Source organism: Equus asinus, chromosome 15 (genome assembly GCF_041296235.1).
Source record: "Equus asinus isolate D_3611 breed Donkey chromosome 15, EquAss-T2T_v2, whole genome shotgun sequence".
NCBI lineage: Eukaryota > Metazoa > Chordata > Mammalia > Perissodactyla > Equidae > Equus > Equus asinus.
Genome location: NC_091804.1, coordinates 26,694,425 through 26,720,055, shown reverse-complemented (window position 1 = coordinate 26,720,055; position 25,631 = coordinate 26,694,425). Strand labels below are relative to the sequence as shown.

Below are 25,631 nucleotides of genomic sequence, written 5' to 3'. Positions count from 1 at the left end.
CTCAGAGGTTCTGAGTCCTGTCTCAGTACAGCAGGACTGGTGAGGGTGGGTCTGAGAACTGCCCATCTGGCCCAAGAGGAGACAGGGAGTGAGGTAGGCCAGAGCTTCATGCTTTGGTGACAAAATCCTGTCCCAGCCTAGTCTGAAACCCCAGAGGGACTCCTCAGCCCTAGCAACTAGGAGAAGGAGACAGGAAATAATATCCAGAGGCTGCTCGGGGGAGGAGAGAGCAGTGTTTTGGAATGGTGTCCCTAAAGTGTCCTCATTTCATGCAACCCTGAGCCTATGCCCATCACATTTGCTTCCTGCTATCCTCTCTTGACCTCTTTGCTGACTTAACTGTATAATCATTAATACGCATCTCCTGTCACACCACTTGTCTGCTTAAAACCTTCTGTGTCTCCCAAAGTACCACACTCCTCACACAGCATTCATGGCCTTCCATGACGCAGCCCCAGTTCTCTCCAGTTTCATCTTCCCTTCTTCTCCCACATGCACCTTGTGCTAAGGTCAAACTCCTCTTTGTCCCTTCAACACTCTCCCACATCCACACTTTTGCTCAAGCTCTTTCCCCTGCCTGGAAAGCCCTCTTCAGGCCTTTGTGAATTCAGATCTTTCCTGTCTTCAAGATTCTACTCACCCCTTCTTCTAGGTAGCCTTCCCTGTCCCCAGCCATGTGTCCAGAGCTATCTTGATGGACAGTCATTTATTTATTCAATAAACAGTAAATGAAGATGACCAATTGTGGGTGTGTATGTGTCTTCCCAAGTGGATAGTTGGCATCCCAAGGGCAGAATCTTTGTCCATATACTCCCCCACCCAGCCTGCTGGGCCTGATAGCGAGTAGACTCTAATCAAATCAGCAGTTACAGCTCAAGAAGGGTGGCTTGTACAAGAGTTGACAGCTGGACCCTCTATCCTGGGACAGGAGGTTTTTTATTGGACATAGAGTTCTGGTTCCCTGAGCCCAGGATGGGGGCTCCTGACATAAACTCTGATACCCTAAATGACCTGGATTCTGCTCCCAGCCTTAGCTGAACCCCATGTACAGACTGCTAGGTCAGATCCCAGTCTTCCATTTCTCTGTAGAGTCAGAGGTACCTATGGAAGTAGGGGGCTGGAGCCCAGTGGAGTCCCTTCCTGAAACCCTGGGGACCCATCCCTCTACACTGCAGAGATTTATTATCAGGGCTGGAGAAGACCTAGACCTCAATTCATCCAAACTCCTCACTTTATAGGTAGAGAAACTGAGGCAGAGGGAGGTCAAGGTACGTGCTTAGGATTATAGAGTAGCAGAGCCATCTACTGACCCTGGTCCTGGGGAGCGGGCTTAGTATTCTGGGACCTTGGCCTGGACCTGGGGGCTGTAAAAAGGGGCAGTGGGCACCATGCTGGGGGTAATCCTAGAATCCCATTTCCAATCAGACATAGGATGCCACTCCTATGTACACACATGGATATGCATGGACATCTATGCATACACATGAAGGCATCCATGTACAAATATACACCCATGTGCTCATGAGCTCACATCCATGGGGTTAATCCATCCAATCCCTGCCCAGATGTAAGCACTTGCCCAATTTTATGGCTCCCAGGATTGGAGGTCAAGAAGTCACCCTTCTATTCCTGTCTGGGACTTGGGCTTGGCCTCACCAAACCCTGGGGGCTCCCCGATGACTTGGGGCCCCCCACTTCAAAGGGTAAAGATGTGTCAGCCTGGGTGTGTCCCTCACAGGCCTTCCGTGTACTTGAAGGTATGAACCTGCTGGAGAACTGTCTCACCACTCCCCCCTCCCCCTTAGCCCCTAAGCTAGAGTGCAAGGCTGAGATGAAGCCCAGTGGGTAGCTTGGAATCTGAGTCAAAACCAGCAAGTTCTGATCACTCTAGAAGCAGAGCTCTCCTCCTACCCCCCACTAGCCCTAGATCTAGAGTTAATAATTTTAGTGAAGAAACTATTGAGATTTCTATATGCCAGGTACTATTCTAAGTGCTTACCTGTGTTGATAACTCATTTAGTCTTCACAACAATCCCATAATGTATGTAGTAGGTAATATCATTCTTCCCATTTTATTGATGAAGAAACTGAGACAGAGAGGGGAAGAAATTTCATTGGTAAAGCCAACTAGGGCAGACACGATCCCCAAATTCCCCCAAGAGATAGGTTTATACATTAACAAGGGGCCATAGCTCCTGAATTCCTATTCAAAAAGCTTTGTTGTTCAACCCAGAGATGCCTGAATTGAGGATAACGGTGGGGGTGGGGAGGGGGGGGCATGCGTATACACCATGAAAGAGACCCTTGTCTGACTGTCAGTAAATCCAGATTTCAATCCTGGTTCTATCAATCCTGGCCTCACTGCCTGGCCCTGGGCAAGTCACTTTCTTTGTCTGAGCCTCAGTTTCCCTATCTGCAAAATGGCTGGTTCTGTGCTTCCTAAATAGTACCTCCAGCCCCAACCTCCAGGCATCCGAGTTGTTTGGGTGAACTGTGCTTAATGCCCCTGACCATGAGGAGGTGACGGTCAGGACAGGATTCATTTCAGGAAGAGGAGATGAGTGCAGGAAGCCAAATGCCTAGCTTAGTTTTAGTCCATTTGCCCATGGTGTGAGGGTGGGGTGGTGACTTTGGGGCTCCATGTGATAAACATGTGGGTATGTTTGTGAGTATGAACAAGTACCCGAGTGAGCTGCTCTGCTGTGAGTGTCCTGCATGAATCCCCACATTTCGAACTTTTAAAGGAAAATGGTTGCATCCCTCAAGCTTTGAGACTGGAGAGGAGAGAGTGGACAGTGAGTTTCCCTCGTGCTGGACCAGCCACTGTTGTAGAGCAAATGGACTCCCTGAAGCTTAGACCGCTGCCCTTTCCTGATCTCTGCTCTTCCTTGGCTCCCCACCACCTTCAGGCTGAAAATACTACTACTGGCCAGGCCCCCTCTCATGTACCTGGTACACAGTAAGCATTCAGTAAGTGCTGTGCTTGAAGCTGCCCTCACCCAAGCTTTTAGCATTCTCTGTCAACACACACACCCCCTCTACCAATGATCACACTCCAAACCACCACCAGCTTTCCTGCTTCCAGGATTTTGCTCTTGTACTTTCTTCCTCCTAGGGAACCCCATCCTTCACTCACTTAATCTCCCTGTGTCTAGACCCTCTCTAGTCTTCAGGACTAATATAATCAGCAGCTTATATTTATTGAGCATTTATGATGTGCCTGTAACTCTCCAAGATGGACATTGTTGTTATCCCCATTTTACAGATGAGGCAATTGAGGCTCAGGTTGCTGAGGCTCAAGATCACAGTGCTATTAAGTGTCTGCGCATGTTTCTATATATTCAACTGTATAGAAATATTGTATGTGCATAATAAATATTGTACGTTAATAATAAATAGTATAAAAATGATAAAGCCTATGTGTGAAAAATGTACAGCATTTTTACCCAACATTAAATCATTTTCTGGAGCAGCAGGCATTCCCATGTTGGCCTTAAAGGGACAAACTGCCATGTTGTGCAGATGGCCACATGGCAAGGACCCAAGGAGGGCCTCTAGAAGCTAAGTGTGTGGGGCCGGCCCTGTGGCGCAGTGGTTAAGTTCGGTATGCTCCGCTTTGGTGGCCCAGGTTCGCAGGTTTCTATACTGGGTGCAGACCTACACCACTTGTCAGCCATGCTGTGGTGGTGACCCACACACAAAATAGAGGAAGATTGGCACAGATGTTAGCTCAGGGCTAATCTTCCTCAAGCAAAAGAAGAGGAAGATTGGCAGCAGTTGTTAGCTCAGGGCAAATCTTCCTCAGCAAAAAAAAAAAAAAAAAAAGCAGCAGCAGCAGCAGCTGAAAGTCCTCCCTGGCCAACAGAGAACAAGAAAATGGGGATCTCAGTAATATGGCCGCAAGAAAATGAATTCTGCCAACAACCTGAGGGAGCCTGGAAGCCAGTCTTTCCCAGGTTGAGTCTCCAGATGAGGACACAGCTGGCCAACACCTTGATTTCAGCCTTGTGGGTCCCTGAGCAAAAAACCCAGAGGAGCTGTGCCTGGACTTCTGATTTATAGAACTGTGAGCTAATAAATGGTATATCTTGAGCACCTAAGTTTGTGGAGGTTTATTACACAGCAATAGAAAACTACTACACACATGTTAAAGAAAGTTTCTTGCATGAAAATTGAGGCAGCTTGAGTTACTAACATACTGTAGTACATTTTGTCTTAGGGCAAATAGTTCTGTGAAACATAATAAATAGTGTTATAACTGGGAAAAATCATTTTTTCTTTTGCCAAAGTCATATAGTTGAAGTCGAGGGATAGCACTTCCTCCAGGAAGCTCTCCAAGATCTCATGGGGAAGAAGTAACCTCTCCCTCCACAAAAAAAGATTCAAGGAAGGCTTCCTGGAAGAGAAGACACCTTAGCTAGGCTTGGAAGGATGAATAGAAGCTTGGGGCAAAGGCGTTGAAAGGCCTGAAATATGATTTCAAATCAGGAGCCCTGCACCCTTGCCTTGGCTCTGCTTCTGACTTGCTGTGTGACTATGTCCCTCCATGGGCCTCTGTTTCTCTGTCTATACAATGGGGGCACGATGGCGACTCCTTTGCCTGCTCGCCTTTTTTCTGCCCCTAAGGAGAGCTTTTCTAAGGAGAACTTTGTCTTGTCTGACTGCTTTCTAGGCTTTGGAGATACAGAACTTGGATAACAGGGTGACAGAGACAGGATGGAGAGGTGAGAGGAAAGAGGGAAGGAAAGAAAAAAAAGCTAGGCTTGGGGGAAAAGGCCTAGAGGGACAGTATTTTGTTGATGTTTTTTGAGAAGGTTAGCCCTGAGTTAACATCCGTTGCCAATCCTCCTCTTTTTCCTGAGGAAGACTGGCCCTGAGCTAACATCCGTGCCCATCTTCCTCTACTTTGTATGTGGGACGCCTACCACAGCATGGCTTGCCAAATGGTGCCATGTCCCCACCCAGGATCTGAAGTGGCGAACCCCAGGCTGCCGAAGTGGAACGTGCGCACTTAACTACTGCGCCACCAGGCTGGCCCCTAGGGACAGTTTTTGATGGACAGTGACAAGTTTGGCGAGTGAGGGACACTGAGAGGCAGCAGTGGGGCGTGAAAGGATTAGTGAGAACAAAGGAGATTCTAAAGAGTGTTGACATGGATTAGAGACCCTTTGATGTTTTTCAAGAGTTACAAATATTAGATTCATTTTAAATTAGTTTTTGGAGTTGGACTATTGTTCTTGGATTTAGTACATTTTTATTCATTTTTGAATAGGTTAAAATGCATATGATTCAAAATCCCAGAGAACAAAAGGATATAGGTTTCCTTCCCATTTCCATCCCCTGCACCCTCCAATCAATTTCCACTCCCCAGGGGCAAATGCTGCTACCGGTTTCTTGTGTGAATTGTCACAAATATTCTCTGCATATACAAGTATGTATATGTATATATGATCTCCTCCAATTTGCCCTTTATACTACAGTTCTTGAATGTGACATTGAAGGTGCTAAGCCTGAGCCATGTGGGGCCCTGGGGTTTATCTGGGTTATGGGAGCGTTTGGACTCAATGGTGTCTCTGAAAGATTCTGATCCATTCCCTGGATCAAGCTCTTCCTGCTGCCCTTTCCCTTGGTTCTACCCACCCTACCCTCTGGGCCGAGTGGCAGCCTCAGCCCTTCACTATGGCCTGCTCTCTGAGTTTCTCAGAATCCCTCCTACTCCATAAAAATCTTCCTGGCCTGACTCCCTTGATTCCAGCCAAGAGTTTACCACCAAGAGCTTTTGGCAGAAAATCCAGGGATAGAAGCTCTGAATAGCGTGTAAATATTTATTGATCAATTCCCGGACTTGCCAGGGGCCTCCCTGCTTACTCTCAATTTGCTTATCTGGTTTCTGTGGAGTTTGCCATCCCTTTCTGCCAGAGGAATTCACTGGGTCTACTCTAAGCTCCTGGGGGCAGGACCTTACCTGTGAGCCTTAAAAAATGTGCCTTTTGTAGAGAAAGAAACCCTTCCCCCTGTAATGGAACTGCAAGGAATGGTTATCTAGAGATCATCTAGTGCCCTGAGTTTACATTTGAGGAGACGGAAGCCCGGATGAGCGGGAAGGACTTGCCCAGGGTAACAGAATGCATGAGGGAAAGGACAGAACACGAACTTGAGGCTTTGATTTCCAGCTCCTACCTCTTCCCCGTCTCCTTCTAGAGTCTAAACTCAGTCAACCTTTATTCTCTCAAAATCTAGTATATAAAGTTAACAGAATTGTGTTATATTCATCGAATGGACTACTATTCAGCAATAAAAATGGAGTAAACTACTAATACCGGCAACAAATATGGATGAACCTCAAAATACCACGCTGAACAGAAGCAAGCGGACGCAAAAGAGTACATACCATATGATGCCATTTTTGTGAACTTCTCGAACAGGCAAAAGTAATGTACACTGACAGCAGATCAACAGCTGCCTGGGGATGAGTGGAAGGACTGACTATAGAGGGGAATGAGGGAACTCTCTGGAGCGATAGAAATGTTCTATATTTGGATTGTGTGATTGTTTACATGGGTGAATATATTTGTCAAAACTCATTATACCTCAAAGTTGCCTTAAGAAGAAAAAAAAGGCAACGTTGAAATATACTTACTCAATTTAGTTGAGAAAATACAATGTGACCACTGACCTACATACACAAAATCAACATTGACCAATTCATGTGAGCAAGGCAAGCTCAGCAGTTCATAACCCCAGGTCAGATGTTTTCCATCTTTCAAATGAAGTTGTCAAGATTTTGGTCAGAACATCATTTTCCTTAGACTTTTGCTCAAAAACTTCTTCTGTCATGACAACTGTTCCTGACTTGGGTTGGATTAGAATGCTGGTGAAAAAAAGAAAGAAAGAAAGTTGGTGACTAATACCTCTTTGCTCTATATCCAGGTGACTTATTGACTTGCCAGATTTAATATTTCTTCTGCAGGGGCCTTCAAAGCTTTTTAGCTCTTTCCTTTAAAAAAAAGTATTTGTACAAGTAATAGTAATCATGGCTAACATTTATTGATTGCTTTCTATGTTTCTATGTTTTCATGTAATATCTCATTGCAGCTTCACAAAGGTCCTATAAGGGAGCTTCTCTTATTATCCCCATCTTGTAGGTTTGGAAACTGAGGTTCAGAGAGTTTGAGTTACCTGCCCAAGGTTTGACGGCTAAGTAAAAGAGTGGGATATGAATCCTGTCAGCCTGGCTTGAAAGCCCATCCAGCTCTTAAGTGCTATATGGCATTGCCTAGCAACATGACTTATGAGGGAAAGCAAGGCCCTTTTGCCTCAGGATCCTCACTGGTGCTAGAAATTCCACCATTATCGCGTCCTTCCTCACAGTTAAGCACTGCCCCTTTAGATGCCTCCTCAAATATAACTAGTCAAGAGCAGGGAACACTAAATCCCCATACATCTAGTCGAATGGGCTTTTCAGATGACTTCTCTCCACTGAATAGACTGAGAGAGAAACACAGATTGGGAGGTGGGGAAAGGGTGGCGGGGCATTGAAGGGGAAGGACAGAGAAGTGGAGGTCGGAGCAGATGTCCCAGTTTTCCTGGGCTGGCCCTACTCGACCTCACATTGATAGGCCCTGTGGAAACACAACCCTATGGTCAATCGGTTCTGGTTCTCGGCCCAGAACACTGGGGACAGGGAGCTAAGTGGGTGAAAGGTGACAGGCGAGGCTCTTTGGAATGATGCCCCGAGTAGCCTAGGTGCCTCTTTCTGAGCCAGGGTGTCCTTGGGGAAGGCAGGTGGAACAAAGGGCATGACATGAATCCTTCTCTCAGAAGGAAGAGGGTCAGCCTCACTCTTTTGCCTGGAGTGGTTGTATTCTAGCCACCTGAAGTCTATTTTTAAAAATTAAAACATAATTTAAAAGATGCAACAGTTTACATAAATATTGTATAAAATCCAAGTAACCTTCCTAATTTTTTTTTTTTTTTGAGGAAGATTAGCCCTGAGCTAACATCTGCCACCAATCCTCCTCTTTTTGCTGAGGAAGACTGGCCCTGAGTTAACATCTGTGCCCATCTTCCTCTGCTTTATATATGGGACTCCTGCCACAGCATGGCTTGACAAGCAGCACATAGGTCTGTACCCGGGATCTGAACTGGCAAGCCCCAGGCCAACGAACTGGAACATGCAAACTTAGCTGCTGCGTCACCGGGCCAGCCCCAAATTCCTAATTTTTTAAAAATTACAAACATAAAATTCAAACAATCAAAATGAAATCAACGTCACCCTTGATCACCCCTTGTCCAATCCCAGGGATCTTCCACAACTGCCCCTAATTTGGAGTGTATCCTCCTTTCCTTTTTGTACACAACATATGTACATACATATAGAAAGGGTTTTGTTTCATAGGGCTTTTTGCTTCTAGTTTTAGAATTATACTTTAAAATTTCTATTACTTAATTACAAGGAGATAGTTCAAAATTCCAAAGGTTCAATAGGGACCACAGTGGAAATCAAGTGGCCCTCACTCCCCTGTTCCCAGCCACCTGGTCTCCTTGGAGACCACCTTCAGTTCCAGTTTCCTGTGATTCCTCCCAGAGATGTTCTGAGCCTTTAAAACCCAATGTATATATACATATATGTACGTTTCACAGAGAGACACTGTTCTATACCTTGTTTTTTTCACTCTACAGTTTATCTTACCACCCTTATCAGTATGGAAAGCAGCCTCATTCTTTTTCACATTTGCATAGTATCCCATTTATGCATTTATCCCATTTATGCATGATATTTATCCAGCCCCCTAGGGAAAGAAAGGCTGTGTCCAAAATGTTATTATTACAAACAATGCTGCAATTAATATTTTCATCTATAATTTCACATATTTATTTGTGAGATGAATATCTATTAGTGGAGATTAGTCAGTTGAGGTTATTTTAAAAGTTTAAATAGCATTTTTAAAGTTGATAGATATTGCCAAACAGCCTTCAGGGTGTACCAACTTATACTGTTTGTAGGTTTGTTTGGTTCCACATAGATATGTCATATACACCACCCCGCAGACTCACATCTGTCACTGAACAGTATGACTTGGAGTTCTACCTACGCCAATACACGTAGATCTACCTCATCGAAAAAACCTGGAGGGGCCGGCCCGGTGGCACAGCAGTTAAGTTCGCATGTTCCGCTTCGGCAGCCCGGGGTTCAATGGTTGGATCCTGGGTGCAGACATAGCACCACTTGTCAAGCCATGCTGTGGCCTGCATCCCACATATAAAGCAAAGGAAGATGGGCACAGATGTTAGCTCAGGGCCAGTCTTCCTCAGCAAAAAGGGGAGGATTGGCAGCAGTTAGCTCAGGGCTAATCTTCCTAAAAAAAAAAAAATACTGGAGCTGGCTCAGTGGCATAGCGGTTAAGTTCCTGCGCTCCACTTAGCTTTGGCTGCCCGGGGTTCGCAGGTTCGGCTCCCAGGCACGGACCTACACATTGCTCATCAAGCCATGCTATGGCAGTGTCCCACATACAAAATAGAGGAAGGTTGGCACAGATGTTAGCTCAGGGCCGATCTTACTCACCAAAAAAAAAAAAAAAAAGTTACAATTTCCCATTGTATGACTGTAGATAGCTTATTTAGTTGATCACTTATTGATGGACATTTGGGTGGTTTTCAATTTTTTGTGCCACAAACAATGCTACACTAACTATTCTTGTATGAATAGAATAGATTCAGAGAAGTGAACTGCAAGTATACATATTTCAAATTTCAATAGATGGTGTCAAATTGCACTCTCAAAATATTGTGCCCATCCAAACTTCTACCAATGGTGCATGAGAGCTTTAGGTTTACACCTAGAATTGACCCATGTACTTTCTCCTAAATTAAAGCTCAAAGTCCCAGTTATTACTGAGATCATCCAGGCCCTGAGCCCCGCTCTGCAGAATCTGAGTAGACAAGTTGAGTGTTGGGAAGGATGAACACAAATGAGGGGCAGGCTGTCCCCCAGAAGCCAGGCAGTCACCCAGGTAACACAACCCTCTCCAAAGGAAAGGCTACTTTGGGAGAAAGTGAGTCTGCCAACACTAGAGGTGTTTGAGTGAAGGTCTGGTATCAAGAAATGCACTGAGTATTTACTGTGTGCCAGGTCTTGGGCTGGTGTCTTGACCCAGAGATGAGTCAGACCTAGTCCCTGCCCTCCCAGAGCTTGATACTCCTGAAGAAAATAGACAAGTAAACAGACAGTGACAATTTTATCTACTAAGTATTGAGTTGGACTTCCTGTTCTGACAATATCTGGAACTTCCTGCTACGTAACACATGAAAATGCTGGAAATAAAAACAACAAACATCCTTTTAAAGGCACAACCGAACCTGCAACACTTTGGGTTTTAACAGACATTTGGGGAGATAAAGGCTTGGGCTTACATGAAGTTAGGGGTTGGAACTGAGACCCTTGATGAATCTAGGACCCTTTAAGGGCTACACCCAATGAAACAGTAGACTAGGGAAAAACAAACATCTGACTACTAGCAAAGGAGACAAAAAGGATATGCGTCCATCTTGACCAGGTCTCTGGGTGGAGAAAAGAAACTACCTCCTGAGAATTAGAAACCACATGCCTGCCCTCGAGTCTTGGGTTCGTATTTATATCAGCTGCACAGCTGGGAACCCACAGGGCGGAGAAATTAACATAAAAGGAGACCTACTCCAAAACCATCTCTTAGATGCCTAGCAGAAGCAAATGCAAATCCTCTCTGGATCTCCCCATCCCCCCATTGTAGGCTACACAGAATTCCAATATATAAGGCTCTTCCAAACATTAGCTAATAATCCACAAGGAAGCAACTGATGAAGTACACAAGGAAACAATCCACCATGAGTAAGCTTCAGTAGACACAACAAACAGAGGAATCAGACTCCCAAGAACTTCAGATAACAGAATTATCAGATAGAGATTACTAAGTGCAGGTTAGAGGCAGCTGCTGAGGGTTTGGGGAGCATAGAGAAAGAACAGACTCCCTGATGGAATCAAAGTCTTCATAAAGAAAGGAATTTTAGGGGCCAGCCCGGTGGCACAGCAGTTCAGTTCACACATTCCGCTTCAGCGGCCTGGGGTTTGCCAGTTCTGATGGTGGGTGTGGACATGGCACCACTTGTCAAGCCATGCTGTGGCGGGCATCCCACATATAAAGTAGAGGAAGATGGGCACAGATGTTAGCTCAGGGCCAGTCTTCCTTGGCACAAAGAGGGGGACTGGCAGCAGTTAGCTCAGGGCTAATCTTCCTCAAAAAAAAAAAAAAAAAAAGGAAAGGAAAGAAAAGAAAAGAAAGGAATTTTAAGAATGGGCCTTGAAGGAGAAGTAGGACTTTGCCCAGTGAGGACAGGTGCTGTTGGAGGTAGCAGGTGGGGCGTACAAAGTAGAATGTACCAAGCGAATGACTATTGATAGTTTACTTCCTCAGGTGCAAATAGTGCAGAAAAGTAGGGGATGAAGGAAGGGAGGAAGGTAGGGGATAGATCATGCTGGTCCTGTTGAGCCATCTTAGGGAGGAAGGTAGGGGATAGATCATGCTGGTCCTGTTGAGCCATCTTAGGGACTTTGGTTCTTAAACTAAGTACAAAGGAAAGCCATGAAGGGTTTTTAGTGAGAGGTTAATGATATTTGTTCATTCATTCATTCATTCAACAATGGGTGTCAGGCATGGAGAACGGGTTGGAGAATGGAGGGTGGCAGCAGGAGACCAGTCAGGAGAGTATAGCAGACACGTAGGTGCGAAATGCTGGTGGCTTAGACCAGGGTGGTGGCAGTGAAGATGCAGAGGAGTAGGTGGATTTGCCTGATATTTAGGTCAAAGCTTGAAAGTGGATTGTATACAAGGGAAGAGTAAGTGGGAGGTGTCAGGGCTGATTTCCAGGTTTTTGGCTGAGCAACTGAAAGACTGGTGGTGCCATTCACAGGGATAAGCAATTAAGGAGGAAGAGTAAGTTGTTGGAAGGAAGATCATGAGCTGAGTTTTAGACATTTGGAGTTTAACGTGACTTTGGGATATCCCTGGTGGTGACGTCTAGGAGGTAGTTTGATCATATGTCTGAATCTCAACAAGAGAAATCTGGGCTGGAAATAAATATCTGAGAGTCATCAATATATAAACAATAACTGAAACTACGAAAGTATATGAGAGTCCTTTGGGAGGCTGAGTTCCATCTGCTGTTGTATTGGTTAAGAGCTTTTGGTTGCAAGTAACTAAGCCCCAACTCAAACTGGATTAAACTAGAAAAGGAATTTGATTGAAATGTTTAGCAATAATTACCTTCAGGCAAGGCTTGATCTAGTGGCTTCAATAATGGAACTAAGATCCAACCTTTTCTAATTTCCCCAAAACACTTCCTGGAAGTTGGCTTAATTCTTGACAGGCTGTCTCTTTGTGACCACATGACAATGTAGGGGAACAGCTCTGCCTTGGCACCCTGGTGACTCTGCATATATTCGTTCATACAGGCCACACATGCAAAGGTTTGAAAAGCTTATCTGAGCCTTGGCAGAATGCCTTGTGATCATCCGAGAACATGAGAAGATGGGAGGCTTGTAAGGCATTAAGGCTATTTTCTACTTGCCTTCCTATCTCCCCTGGGAGACTGTCATGAGACAGTTTTATTGCTTCCCAGTTTCTGATTAAAAGACTTTCTGCCCCACCCTACTCATGATGGAGCTACAGAACATAAAACCTGTTTACTGCAGTCTAGAACTGGCTCCTCTTTAACAGGGTACCCACAACTCGTGTTGCAATTATTCAGCCCCTTTTGTTTCAGTGCCATCCTTTTCGGTGTGTGGAACAAGGATCACAGGGAGCTGGCTTGTTCTTCTTGCTGTCTATGTAAGTAACAAACTGCTTAAATTGAAAAGTGGCTTATTGTATCTTTACCAATAGAATCAATTAGGCCTTGGCGTTGGCCTTGCCTTATCTTGTCTTGTACGTATAAGCTACCAGCTGCTCCTAGGTCTGGGTGCTTCCAAGCTCCAACCTAGTAGAAAGAAAAGGAAAGGCCCATTTCCCCAAATGGCTCAATCCAAAATTCTAGAATTGAGTGTTGTTGGCTCTGATTGACCTGGTTTGCTCATCCCTGAACCAATCACCGTGGCTAGGGATTTGGAATGTATTGATTAATTTAAGCCATTTAGGGCCCATTCCTGGAAATGGGGTTGAAGTCAATTCCACTCAAGGGGCTGGTCCCGTGGCCGAGTGGTTAAGTTCGCGCGCTCCGCTGCAGGCGGCCCAGTGTTTCGTTGATTCGAATCCTGGGCGCGGACATGGCACGGCTCATCAAACCATGCTGAGGCAGCGTCCCACATGCCACAACTAGAAGGACCCACAACGAAGAATATACAACTATGTACCGGGGGGCTTTGGGGAGAAAAAGGAAAAAAATAAAATCTTAAAAAAAAACACAAAAAACTCCACCCAAAACACATGGCTGAGAATTCAGGGTCCTACTAGGAAGGGGAGAATGAATGCCAGGAAGCAATAAACAAAGCCCACTACACTTGTCTCCTTTTCCAGAGCAGGGAAGTTTATGTGTATTTGTGGGGAGGGCATGAGGGTTCTGGAGGCATAGTTGTGGAGGGTGTGGCTCCGGAGGAGGGAGAAGGGTTCAGAGAGAGGAGGCTGGGGAGGGGGAGCCAATCTTTAGCCTTCAGGTTGTAGGCCTGGTTTACATCTTGGTCTTGTTTTCCTAACAGGATGGCTTATGCAACGGTGGGCCTTTGTGGGTAGGGGACAGGAAGGAAATTGAGAGAGCTGGAGGCACAGGGTCCCGGAAACCTTTCCTCAGGCATTAGGTAAGGCCAGATCTCTGGTTCCTTTTGGGTCCTTACAATATCTGGGTCCTAGAGCCGAGGAAGGAGCTGGTATGAGTCTCCCAGTGGGCCTCACCGGAAACCCAGCCCAAGAACAAGAGATAGCTGGTATAGGAGACAGATGATGACAAACCTAGTTTCTGGGTCTAGTGCCACCACTGACTTGCTGTGTGACCCTGGGCCAGGCACTGCTCTTCTCTGGGCCATAGTTTCCCAATCTGTACAGTGAACTAGATCAGCCCTTTCCTACTTTTTCAATCTTAAGGATGCCTTTAATTATTTTTCCCTACATGACACTGCCTTCCACTCACCCCCATTTGTTGAGATGTTACTGTTTATTTTAAAAGTTTATTGTCTTCTGGTGAAAAACCTGTACAGATCAAGCCAAAGCTGTATCTTTAATCCTTCTTTTTGCTATTATAGCAACCCTGACTTTTTTCACTCTGTTCTCGTGTTTCTTTTGCTGATTTTCTTGAGTTCTTTCCTTCTCACCCAGGCCAAATCTTGCAAATCTATGTTTGGGTTGATTTCTCTTTGCATAATCCAAGGAATTGTAAATTTTTTAAAAGTCTGTTGTTTTGCCATTGCCAAAGTGGGTTCAAATCTGTAGACAAAGATAATTATCTGGTGTATTCTCATACGTTTTGGTTAGTTTTTCAAGAATTTCTGGCTTAGGTACTGTTGCTTTCCCAGGGTGAAGGAAGGACCTCTATGACTATTTGTTTAGGCAGAAACAGTTGCTATGTCATGAACTTCCTTGCCTGGCTGGTTACTTGTGTCATTCATAATGGTGGAAGCCAGGAAGGAAAAAAGCCTTGAGCTGTGTTTAAAGATTTTGTATACTTGTCAACCTGAGATTGTTGCTCTAAGTTTCTGTCTGTCAAATGTCTGTTAGTGAAAGTCTCAGAGAACTGTCCATCAGACCTTTACAGGAGCCAGGGTCTGAGTACCAGGGACAAGATATAGGGGGATTCAGGAAGCATTTGATCAATGCTACCTCCAAAATATCTCTTGAATCCACCCACTTCTCTCTACCACCCTGGTCCAAGCCACCATCTTCTCTCACCTGGCTGACTGGTCTCCCTGCTGCCACCCTCGCTTCCTCCAATCCATTACTCACCCAGGAGCCAGAGGGGAATTTTTTAAATCTAAATTGTGATCATGTTCTAACTCTACTCGAAACCCTTTAGTGGACTTCCCATTGCTCTTAGAATAAAATCCAACTTTGCATCGTGGTCTACAAAGGCCACTTGACTCTTGCCTACTTCTGCAAGTCTCACCTCTTGCTCACTTCATTCCACACTGGCCTCCCTCACTGCAAGTTCATGGTAACCTCAATTACCCCCTCCCCATACTCGCCATTCACCATTGCCAATTCTTTACATCATTGGCTCCTTCTCATCCTTTAGGTCTCAGCTTAAACATCACCTCCTCAGACAAACTTTACTTGATTACCCAATCCAGTCTATAGTAGATCCTCCATTATTCATTATCATTGCTTCTGGTCTGTTGCCCTCATAGGGCTAATCACAACATCTATTTTATTTGTCTTCTCACTTCTATTTTGTGTAACTTCCTGCTAGACTATAAACTCCAATATGGGAGGGACTGTATCTTTCTCATCACTGTTAGTGGATATTTGCCCTTTTTCCCCATCCAGCATCCAATCACCCTTTGCCTTCACTCAAATGACTTCACTCAATGGCCTTCAGGGTGTTCTGTCCTAAGGCAAGCATAGTAAATTCATCATCCGACTACTCACAGATCCTCTTCTCTTGCTGCCCTACACACAGCCAAGAGGCAGGTAGGGGACCTCATCTCAACCAATCTCATGCTCTTTCCAAGAACTTTGACTACTGAATGGCATGAGGCAAGGCCATTAAAAACTGGCTGGAGTTCACTCATTCCAGCGGTGGTACCTGGTTGACTTGACAGGTAGTTCCTGCCACCCAGGCCCTGTGTTGTTGCTGACCTGGGTCATCACTATTCCAAGTCTGGTTCCTCAGACTTCTCTTTGGCGCTGTGAGCTCCCTCATAGCCTCCTAGTTAGTTTCCTTTGTGTTAAAGATGGCCAGAATCAGTTTGCTATTTGGAATAAAACAAATGTGCTGGATAGACTGTATCTCCACAGCCTAGTGCAGGACGTGGCAATGGTAGGTGTTCAATAAATGCTAAAGGAAAAACTACCCAGGTTTGTGGCTTAAAGCCGGTTACTTAATATCTCAGAGCCTCAATTTCTTCCTCCTAGACAACCCACTTACCATCTGGAATCTCTGGCTTCTCAGGAGAGAAATCACCTGGCTTGCTCCTTTATTATCTCCCTCCTTTTAGTTCTCTACCCTTCCTTCTTAGCTACAACAACAAAACAACCCAACCCAACTCAATCCAACCCAACCCAAATTCCTCTCATTTTCTCAGGCAGAGCAGCTTAACCATAATGTCTGCAGCTAACATTCAGATCCTGGTTATGTCATTTACTAGCTGTGGGACTTTAGACAAATTACTAAATCTGTTTCTGCCTCAGTTTCTTTATGTGTATGTGGTGATGGGGAAATTATAGTACCTGTAATAGTATATATATTAAGAGAGACTAAAACATGTAAAGCACTTAAAATAATACTTAACACATTGTAAGCACTCAATACTTGCTAGCTATTATTACTATTTTCGTCTTTTTGTTGCATAAACTACTGGATACCTATGCCTTCAGGGTAATGTTTTTCAAAGTATGGCTCCTAAACCACCAGCAACAGAATAAACTGGAGAGATTAAGAATACAGGTTCCAGGCCGGCCTAGTGGTGCAGCGATTAAGTTCGCATGTCCCGCTTCCGCGGCCAGGAGTTTGCCAGTTTGGATCCTGGGTGTGGACATGGCACCGCTTGTCAAGCCATGCTGTGGTAGGCGTCCCACATATAAAGTACAGGTAGATGGGCACGGACGTTAGCTCAGGGCCAGGCTTCCTCAGTAAAAAGAAGAGGATTGGCGGCAGATGTTAGCTCAGAGCTAATCTTCCTCAAAACAAACAAACAAAAAAAGTATGGCACAGTGCTCGGCAGAGCAGAGCTCAAAGGATGAGAGCGCCTCTCTCTATTCCTTCATTATCCTCTCTCCCAAGGGAGACCTGCCCCTCCCACTGGTCAAGAATGCTATCAGGTCCAGAGCTGATTTTCACATTCTCCTACCATCCTGCTCCCCTTTTTCCTTCTCTCACTATGATTTGTGATTTTAGTTTTATTTGTGTTATTCTTAAGACTATCACATCTCTTCAACTATTCTCCAAGTTCCATAAAGGCAGGGGGTGCAACTTTGTCACTCCAATATTCTCAAACACCCAGCATAGTTCCTGGGGATATAGTGATCTGTTAAAAATGAACACCTGACCACATCACTTTCTGGCTTAAAATGCTCCAGTGGCACAGGGATTGCACTTTCAATAAAGCTCAAATCCCCAACCATGGAGAACAGGTCCCTACCTGATTAGCCACTATCTGCCTCTCCACCCACAACTTCTACTACTCTCTCCACTTGGATCATACTTGTTTCCTTTCTCAAACACACCTTGCTATTTCCTGACTCGGAGTCTATTCCTTTTGCTTGGAAGCTGTGGTTAGTTTCTCATCTTTTAATCTCAGCTCAAATGTCACCTCTTCCTGAAGTCTTCCTTGACCACCCTCTCCAGTGTTACTACCGCTCTTCCCCCAAGTTATTCCTGATCATGCAACCTGTTTCATTTTATTCACAGATCTGAAATCTCCTCATATATTTAATTTTTATAGCTAATATTTAAGCACTCACCATAAGCACTTTTCATACACTAACTAATGAAGTGGCGTGCTACTTAATGTTTATCAATGGGCTCTCCAAACTCCAAAACCCTGATTTGTAGTGTTTGCTGATTTCTGTGGTGTAAACATTCCCATGGGGAGGGATTTCAAGCTACCAACCTGACGTCACTGAAAGCCGATTTGAGAAGTGAAGGGCAGTAGCACACCATTATACAGTCTTTGCCATAGTCTTATAGCAGTGGTAAATAACCTCAAGAGCACAGATAAAAGTGTAGTAAAATAATTAGGAAATGATGAGCTTTGAGTATTTATTACTTTGTTTTTAATATAACGTATTTAATTGTAAGTTTAAATAATTTAATTTTTGATAATGGCTGCGTTTAAAAGCGACTGGCAAAATTCCTAAGCATTCCTCTATCGTTTCTAGTGAGCCTGTACGAGCCAACAACCAGCAAGCACATTTTCAGATAAGGGACCTGAGGCACAGAAGGGTTAAGCAACCTGTTCAAGGCCGCCGAACTAATAAATCTGTTTACTACTCCAAAATGTACCCTCAGAACCCAGTATAGTGCCTGGAATATAGTTGGCGTTCAATAAACAACTGTAGAACAAATTAAACGAGTACATATTTAACACTTTAAAAACATAAAAGGGAAATACCTTAACATTAAAAACATACACACAAGAGTAAAATTAACATCTTTTTAAAACTCGCTCACAATCCTAGGAAGATAACTACCTTCACTTGTCAAATGTCAGCAAGACTTCAGCCCCTGAGCGCTTTTACAATTCACCTGCTATCTTAGGACGCGTCACCCAACCTTTTGCAACAAGTTTGAGACGCCTTGCTTTCCGTCGTTCCGCCTGGTTTCGCCGCAAGGCTTACTGGGAGTGGTAGTCCCTAGTCTGGCAGCTCCAGGGACAGCAGCGAGGCGCGCCGGCGCTTGGAACTACAGAGGGTGGCGCACAGGTCGCGAGGCTCTTCCGCTTCGCCTTTCCCTCCTGGCCTGCGCGCCCGCCCCAGCTATCATGGCGGCTCCCTTGGCCCTGGTGCTGGTGGTGGCCGTGACCGTGCGGGCGGCCTTGTTCCGCTCCAGTCTGGCCGAGTTCATCTCCGAGCGCGTGGAGGTGGTGTCCCCACTGAGCTCTTGGAAGAGAGGTGAGGTCACTGGCTCAAGCAGGCGGCTAGGCTCCGCCCGTGCTCTCTGGGCTTACGTGAATGGAAGGCGCGGGTAGTAGCCGCAAACTCAAGATTCTGAGGGAACTGACCGGCTCTGGCGTGCTCAGAGAGGGCGGGGCCTGAGGGCGGGGCTGCTGAGGGGAGGGGGCGTGGGACCGTGTCGAGCGATTTGGGCCCTGCGGGCCCCATCGCCCGAGGGGCGGGGATCTGAGGGGGTGTGTCCCACTCCGGTCCTGAGCCGAGGGGCGTGGTCCGAGGAAGGGTCGGGATAAGAAAAGGGCGTTGTGGGTGGAGTGGGATTTGTGGAGGGGATTGGGATTTGCTCCGGGGTCGCAAGTGGTGCTCTCTGGGGTGTAGGATGGTGTGTGAGTCGGGGGCTCGAGTGAGGGGACTAATCTGGACTAAGCGAGGAGAGGGTGTGACTGTGTTTAGACGCCTGTTCTCAGTCTAGGACTTGCAGTGCAGCTTTTCCCGCTGTTTCTTCTTCTTTACCTCCTTCCTCAAACATTGTTTTATACCAGCGCTTACAATGAGACAAGAGTTTGGGCTGAAAGATCCACAGGCTTGTGGGAGAGAGAGACAGTTATAATCATGTGTGAAAAGTGTACTTCCTGTGTACATCTCGTTCCTTGGAGTTCTAACCCTGAAGAAAGTGTCCTTTTCTTTTCCTGTTTCCTAAGGATGAGGGATTTGAGCTAACTCTTGAAGGATGTAGAGTTTGGACAGCGAGATTAGAGAAAGAGGAGTTCCAGGTAGCAGAAGGTAAACAGGATCAAGAAATATTGAAGGGTATGAAATGTCCGAAGTAGGGAGTAATGGAGGGGGGGTTAGGTTAGGGCCAAAGTTTGAAGATTTTTTTAAAAGCTTTTTTTACTGAAGTACAATAAATATACCATGCATGTATAATAAGTGTAGAGCTCAGTGAATTTTCACAAACTGTGTGCACCCATGGAGCCAGCATGCAGATCAAGAAACAGAACATTCCCAGCACCCCAAAAGTCCCCTTTGTGTCCTTGAACTTTAAATGCTAGAGTTTTGATATTATCCCGTAGACATTTTGCAATGGGGGAATGGCATGATGAATGGGTGTTTTGTGAGTAATTAGAACTAAAATTTCTAAAAATACTTACTATGTATCAGAGACTGTGGTAAATCTCATTTTATCCTCCAGTTTTTCTTTTTTGAGGAAGATTAGCCCTGAGCTAACATCTGCTGTCAATCCTCCTCCTTTTGCTGAGGAAGACTGGCCCTGAGCTAACATCCGTGCCCATCTTCCCCTACTTTATATGTGGGATGCCTACCACAGCATGGCGTGCCAAGCGGTGCCATGTCCGCACCCGGGATCCAAACCGGCAAACCCCAGGCCACCGAAGCAGAACATGTGCACTTAACTGCTGCGCCACTAGGCTGGCCCCTGTCCTCCAGTTTTTTTGTGTGTTAGATGGTGTTATTTTCCCCATTTTACAGATGATGAAACTGAAATTTAGAGGAGTTAAGTAATTTCGCCAAGTTTCCCAGTTAACAAATGGTAATAAAGGTAGTAGTAATTCATATGTGTGATGGTGAGAGCTTAGACTTGATATCTTTGCGTATAATATTTGCATAGAATTATTTGTTGAACAAACTGAATTGTTTGTTGAAGCCACTTGGTTCCTGCTTTCTTCTGGATACTAGAAAACCCAAGACAGTATTAGGCCTTCCTTCTTCTGTTGTCTTAGCACTTTATACATACCTCTATTAAGAGCATTTCTTATTTTATATCATATTTGTTCATATCCAGTTTCTCCACTGTACTGTGAGCTCCTTGAAGCCCAGGACTATTTTATTCATTCCTGAATCCTTTGTGCCTGGCATAGAGTAGTTGTATAGTTACTGTTGAATAAGTACTGAAAAAAAGAAAACCTAAGATCTGGTTACTTATAGGATAGACAGGGTAAAGGATCCAAAGATAAGGCAATGTGGGACAGTGATTAAGAGCACAGGGTCTGGGATCTCAAAATGGGCTTGAATCTTTCTCTGCCTCTGCCACTCACTATCTATGTGACCTCTAACATCAGTTTTCTTATCTGTAAAATATGAAGTTATAATATATACCCCATTAAATAAGATAATCCATGTTGAAGCTCTTAGTACAATAATCAAAGCTAAAATGACTAATTTTAATATTTTGAGTTTAAATAATAGGGAGAACAGTGGTGATATTGGCTGAAATAGATGAGTCAGAAAGGACAGCAGTGAGCGTTTGCTGTGTGTATAAGGTGATAGTATGATATTCAAAGGTTTAGGCCTGGAGCTTGGGAGCCAGTTTCAGCTAGAGAGAGCGATGTGGTAATCACCCACCTGGATCTGGTTAAGTCAGGATAACTATTTGTCCCATTTGGGAGAGAGGGGTACAACGTCTATAAGTATCACTTGTCTTCAAGGTATATTTTAAGATGGGATATTTTAAAAAGCAGATGATTGTGTTAAATTCTAAAAGGCAGACATTTAAAAATATTGAAGTAGGAGTCCTTCTGGTTTCACATGACATTTTGAGTTTTTTGAGTGACCAGTTCTTTGGATGAAGGGCCTTGGATCCAAATGGATTTTGATTGGCTGTAATCATGGACTGATTTTCCATGGGAATAAGTGAGAAGTTGTACACTTGGAGGGGATGGTTCTTGTCTCCAAATATCCGAAGGGTTTTAAATGGGTTGTCAATTTTTTTATGTGAAGATGACAGAATCCAACTCAAACTGTCCAAATTATAATAAAAAGTGAGCTTATTGGCCTACATAATGGAACTATCCAAGGGTAGGTCCTGACTTCAGGCCTAGCTGGATCCAGAGACTCAATGATTTCCTCAGGATTAATTCTTTTTCCATCTTGGCATTGACTGCATTCAGGAAGGCTCTTCCCAGGTATTGGCAAGATTAGCCACTAATAGCCTCCACCTTTTAAATGCTCACAGTGTCAAGTCCAGTGGAAAGAGGGTGACTCTTCTTAATAAGCACAACAAAAGCCTTGGAATTGAGCCACATTGAACTTATTTGGGTAATACACCAATTCTTAAACCAATAACTGTGGTCAGTCTGGGTCATGTATCTATATCTTCCTCTTTGGAGAGGGGGCAACCTCCCAAACCATGGAAGAGGGAGGTATTCCATAGGAAAACTAGGGTGCTCTTACCAGAAGAGGGGGAAATTGATGTTGGGCGGTGAAAATAACAGATATCCATTATGATAGGAAGAGATCTTTTTTGTGTCACTCATTTCTACAGACCCATCAGTTTGATAGTCTAATTAAAATGTATACAGATTTCCTGCTTGACAAAATATAAGCATGTGCTTTTCTGTCCAGTAAAAATAGTAATAATTAACAATGATGTAATGCTTTCTACATGCCAGGCACTGTTCCAGGCACTTTAGGTATGTTAAAAAACTAATTTAATCTCTACTATGGCCCTGTGATATAAATACTATTGTTAACTTGATTTTATAGATGAGAAAATTTAAGCACAGAGAGGTTGTCACCTGCCCAAAGACACATAGTTGATAATGTTTTATGTGACTAGCTAGCAATCTTTAGGCATGGTTGTTCCACCAGAGTTTACTGTATACTATCTTGTGTAGAAATCCATCAGGAATCATTTTGGAACCTTTCTGTGATACTTTGGCATTTCCTCAGCCTTTGACCTAAAGATTAGAAGTTAGTATGGGCTTAGCTTCTTGAGTTGAGGGTAGATCCCAAGCTATTAGTTTGGGCTTTTTTAGAAACCCACCTCCTGTGCAGCTATGAGAGTCAGGGTCAGGAGGAACACTCCTGATAGCACTACATAAAAGAACAAAAACCTTTTATTGTTAAATATAGAATTAGTAAACCACACACAACAATGTATTGCACAGTGCATTATTATAAGGCAAACACTTTTGTAACTGTCATCCGAGTCAAGAATCAGAACTTTGCCACACACTCCAGCCAGAAACTTTTCCATATGCCCCATCTCAATCATAGTTCCCTTACCCCCTTCATAAGGAACCATTATCCTGACTTTTGTAATAATGACATCTTTGCTTTTTTTTTTTTGTTTTATTAGCCAAATGAACATCCCTAGACACTATAGCTTAGTCCTGCCCTTAAAAAAGTTTTTGGGTTTTTTTTCTGCGTTTTCTCCCCAAATCTCCCCAGTACATAGTTATATATATTTTTTAGTCGTGGGTCCTTCTCGTTGTGGCATGTGAGCTGCCACCTCAGCCACGAGGCCAGCCCCTAAAAAAAGTTTTTATATGTCTTTTAAGTCTCCCTTAATCTTTAAGGTCCCTGTGTATCCCATCCTTTTCTGTTTTACTTATCTGGTGAACCCAGACTGTTTGACCTGTAGAGTTTCCCATAGTTTGGATTTTCATGATTGTGTATTCATCGGACAGTATAAAATGTTCTTGTGTCCTCTGTATTTCCTGCAAATTGGCAGCTGGATCCAGAGACTGGATACCAGTACTTTTTTGTTTGTTTTTTTTAGCTTTTATTTTTTTATGATCATATTTTAAGACTAACACTTGGAATAGTGTGGTATGTGGCAATTCACTATGGCTTTGACGATTTTACTTTATTTATTTATTTTTTTAAAGATTGGCACCTGAGCTAACAACTGTTGCCAATCTTCTTTGTCTTTTTTTTGCTTTTTCTCCCCAAATCCCCACCGGTACATAGTTGTATATTCTAGTTGTAGGTCCTTCTAGTTCTGCCATGTGGGACACCGCCTCAGCATGGCTTGATGAGTGGTGCTAGTTCCACGCCCAGGAACCCAACAGGTGAAACTCTGGGCTGCCAAAGCGGAGTGCATGAACTCAACCACTTGGCCACAGGGCTGGCCTCCTTTTCTTTTTTAGCTTTTTATTTGAAATGATTTTAGACTTACAGAATATTTGCAAAGATAGTACAAAGAGATCCTGTAAACCCTTCACCCACCTTCCCCAAATGTTAACATCCTGCATAATCATGGTACAGTGATCAAAACTAAGAGAATAACATTGATAAAATACCATTAACTAAACTATAGTTGTTATTCAGATTTTCCCATTTTTTCCACTGTTTTATTTCTATTCCAGGATTTGATTCAGGATCCTATATTGTATTTAGTTGTTGTGTTTCCTTATTCTTCTCCAATCTGTGATGGTTCCTTAGCTTTTCCTTGTCTTTTATGACCTTGACACTTTTGAAGTGTACTGGTCAGGTATTTTGTAGAATGTCCCTCAGTTTGGGTTTGTCTAATGTTTTCTCATAGTTAGATTGAGGTAATGGATTTGGGGGAAGAATCCCACTGAAGTGGTGTGACCCTCTCGATGCAGTGGACCGGGGGTGCAGCCCATTGAAAAGTCTTATTACTGGTGATGTTAATCTTTTTTTTTTTTTTTAAAGATTTTATTTTTCCTTTTTCTCCCCAAAGCCCCCTGGTGCCTAGTTGTGTATATTTAGTTGTGGGTCCTTCTAGTTGTGGTACATGGGATGCTGCCTCAGCATGGCTTGATGAGCAGTGCCATGTCTGTGCCCAGGATTCAAACTGGTGAAACCCTGGGCTACCAAAGCAGGGCGCACGAACTTAACCACTCAGCCACGGGACCGGCCCCCCGGTGATGTTAATCTTAATCTCTTGGTTAAGGTAGTATCTGCCTGGTTTCTCCACTGTAAAATTACTATTTTCCCTTTTTAATTAGTAAACATTTGAGGGATATACTTTGGGGTCTGTAAATATCCTGTTTCTCTTTAAGTTTTTGCCTACTGCTTTTTGCATTTATAGGTTGATCTTGCTTGCTGCAGTCATTACTGTGGTGTTTTAATGGTGACTTTTCTATTTTCTTCATTCCTTCTCATTTATTAATTGGAATTCTTCTATAAGCAAGAGTTGTCCTTTCTTATTTATTTATTTGTTCAGTCATTTATTTATATCAGTATGGACTCATGGGTGTTTATTTTATTACTCAAACTATTTCATTGGGACCCCTTTCAGGTTGACTCCTTTGTCCTTTTGACATACCTCCCTCCCAACTTCTTTTTTTTTAAGCACTTCATTAGTTTCTGGAATCACAAGATGCTCCAGGTGTATCTTATATTTACCTTGCTCCATCCCTGGAATCAGCCGCTTCTCCAGGAGCCCTGATTCCTTTTATTGGAGAATGTTGTTTAGAAACCAGGATCTGGGTGCTAGATGTGTTCATTGCTACTGGGATGATACTGTTTCTTGGGACCTCTGGGCTAGAAATATAAGAATACTACTTCTTTTGAAAAAGTTTAATGCATGCCCTTCTTGATATAGGAAGCTGAAAGACATTGTTTGTCTTATACTAGATGATATGCTTTTGTTATCATCCATAGGAAAGGTACATCAAGGTAACTAAGAATTCTTGCTCCGTAGGATTTATTAGTTAAGAGTTGAGAGACTTTATTAAAAAAACACAACATGTTTTAGAATTGTTGGTCATCATTAATTAGCTTTTATGGTCAAATATTCTTTTTTTTTTTTTTAGGAAGATTAGCCCTGAGCTGACATCTGCTGCCAATCCTCCCCTTTTTGCTGAGGAATACTGGCTCTGAGCTAACGTCTGTGCCCATTTTCCTCTACTTTTTTTTTTTTTTAGTATGTGGGATGCCTACCACAGCATGGCTTGCCAAGCGGTGCCATGTCCGCACTTGGGATCCGAACCGGCGAACCCTGGGCCACCGAAGTGGAACCTTTGAACTTAACCACTGTGCTACTGGTCCGGCCCCTATGGTCAACTATTCTAAACCATTAATTGGGGCCAGCCTAGTGGCATAGTGGTTGAATTCACGTGTTTCACTTTGGCG

General features: G+C 43.9%; 2 protein-coding genes across 4 annotated transcripts in view; one reads left to right on the top strand and one right to left on the bottom strand.

Annotated features, from left to right (window-relative positions):
- Positions 1-18,499, bottom strand: part of TP53INP2 (tumor protein p53 inducible nuclear protein 2) — a 28,945-nt gene extending 10,446 nt beyond the window's left edge. The window contains exons 1-2 of one of the 3 annotated variants that reach the window (XM_070485835.1): positions 18,424-18,499; positions 2,000-2,087 (exon numbers count right to left, since the gene is read on the bottom strand). The gene's annotated coding sequence lies outside the window, so the exon portion shown is untranslated. Of the gene's footprint in view, positions 1-1,999; positions 2,088-6,911; positions 6,998-18,423 lie in introns of those variants that run through there. The other 2 variants (XM_070485834.1, XM_014831474.3) reach the window with 2 other exon arrangements.
- A 29-nt stretch (positions 18,500-18,528) lies between these two features.
- Positions 18,529-25,631, top strand: part of PIGU (phosphatidylinositol glycan anchor biosynthesis class U) — an 89,562-nt gene continuing 82,459 nt past the window's right edge. The window contains exon 1 of the mRNA XM_014831472.3: positions 18,529-18,788. Coding sequence (XP_014686958.1) covers positions 18,659-18,788 — 130 coding nt within the window. The 5' untranslated portion in view covers positions 18,529-18,658. The remainder of the gene's footprint in view (positions 18,789-25,631) is intronic.